We start from the raw sequence: 1,551 nt of genomic DNA, 5'->3' as shown, positions 1-1,551 counted from the left end.
ACCTAGTTTAGAGCTTTGCATAGATGCAAGCTGCTTCTGGTCGTTAGTGCGAGGATTGCGGTGGTCGATTTTACTCTCTGATCTTGATAACGAATGTTAGCTCCATGCGCAGTGATATTTCATGCGCTTTAGAGGTTCTCGAAGTCGTTTTTTTATCAGCCGCTAGTAGCTCACTCTCAAAAAAATCTCCAAAATGTCCGTATTGCTTCTAGATTTACGTAAAGAAATGTTTTATTGGCTTCCGTGTGTCTGGCTCAAGACAGCAAATATGTGATGGTTCGATTTGTTCGTCTTCGAAATTTGTTAAAATCACTCTTGTCCCACCGAAATGATATTGCGTTGTCGCCGCCAATTGACTCAACTGCCATGTTTCGCGACCAGTAGTAACCTACATTTGCTTTGTTGTTATAAACTCCACCAATCTGTTCGCGACATGATTTAGTGCTGCCAGTTACCGTTAAACCGAAAAGGAATGCAAATTGTTCATTTCCAATACAAGGCTTCTGTAGGAGAGACGGGATATTGAATGTAGGTAAACGTGATTTGGTCACTGAATTTGCATTGGATATTGTTACTTATCTCCTTCATCAAGGATCGGCTACTGCTCTTTCCTGTTTCGGTCCTATCAGCCATCTAGCCACTGCACTAGCCTTTGGCGGCAAAGGTGTGCGGCTCCCAACTGGCCAAACAGATTGAGTTTTTTCTTGTTTTACAATGCTATCTGCCTGATTTAAGTAGCTGCTGTATTGCTCCTTTTTTCATGGCTTCGCTTGGTCTTCTTATTTTTGAAAAAAAGATGCTTACAAATTTTTGAATAAAAAATGTGACTGGTAATCTGAGCTTGTTTAAATAGTCGCTTTGTTGGTGTATTTAGACAATTGCCTTGGTGGATTGCCAGCGTTCTCCTTGCGCAGGATGAAGCTTAGGAGTATTCAACTGAAGGACAGTAGACTGTGATATCCATCCTCTGGTGTCTGCCAATTTCAAGAGCTGAGGACACTGAGTATTTACAGCAATTCTTGGCTTGCACCTATCCCTCCAACGTGGTGCGACTAGATTCCCAAAATTTTTGTCCGCTTCGCATCTACAGCATTTCTGCGGAATTATGGGCAGTTATCGACAGTTGACCATGGTGAAGATCGTTTTTCTTGATTGTTGTGTAGAATTACAGTAACTTATTTAACGACTGTCCCCTCTCCTATGACTGGTTTGTTGAATTGGAATTATGTTACGCAATGCTTGATACGTAATTTAGGGTGTGTTAAGTGGAATTGTGCCAAATGCGCCTGGCTTGTCCTCAGAGGTAGAGTGCCACAAGGTTGATTGTGAGATGAATCCAGAGTTGTGTTAAGCTTCAAGTGGAATGATGATGCAAGGGGGTCTGTTGTGGAGAATTTGGCTTGTTTCACAGGAGAAGTGAAAAAACAGACTCACAGCTCAGATGCTTGGGCAGCTATATGTAGCTGGGCTCGCGGCATTCAACAACTAGAGGGTGGTGTAATTTCGTTGGGCTCGCATGCGATTGCTAGGTGGTGAAGTTGTCGGCGTTTG

General features: G+C 42.8%; 1 protein-coding gene across 1 annotated transcript in view; it reads left to right on the top strand. All coding sequences in view use genetic code 11, as the record gives it.

The window, feature by feature from the left end:
- EGR_10438 (hypothetical protein) overlaps positions 1–957 on the top strand; it is a gene marked incomplete at both ends in the record, with an annotated part of 2,270 nt that extends 1,313 nt beyond the window's left edge. Inside the window, one exon of the mRNA XM_024499687.1 lies at positions 875–957. Within this exon, the coding sequence (XP_024345894.1) occupies positions 875–957 (83 nt within the window). The remainder of the gene's footprint in view (positions 1–874) is intronic.
- Positions 958–1,551: the final 594 nt, after the last annotated feature.

This window comes from Echinococcus granulosus (assembly GCF_000524195.1).
Source record: "Echinococcus granulosus chromosome Unknown EG_S00220, whole genome shotgun sequence".
In the NCBI taxonomy this organism is placed as follows: domain Eukaryota; kingdom Metazoa; phylum Platyhelminthes; class Cestoda; order Cyclophyllidea; family Taeniidae; genus Echinococcus; species Echinococcus granulosus.
Note: the sequence above shows the minus strand (reverse complement) of the source record. Positions and strands in the feature narration are given on the sequence as shown.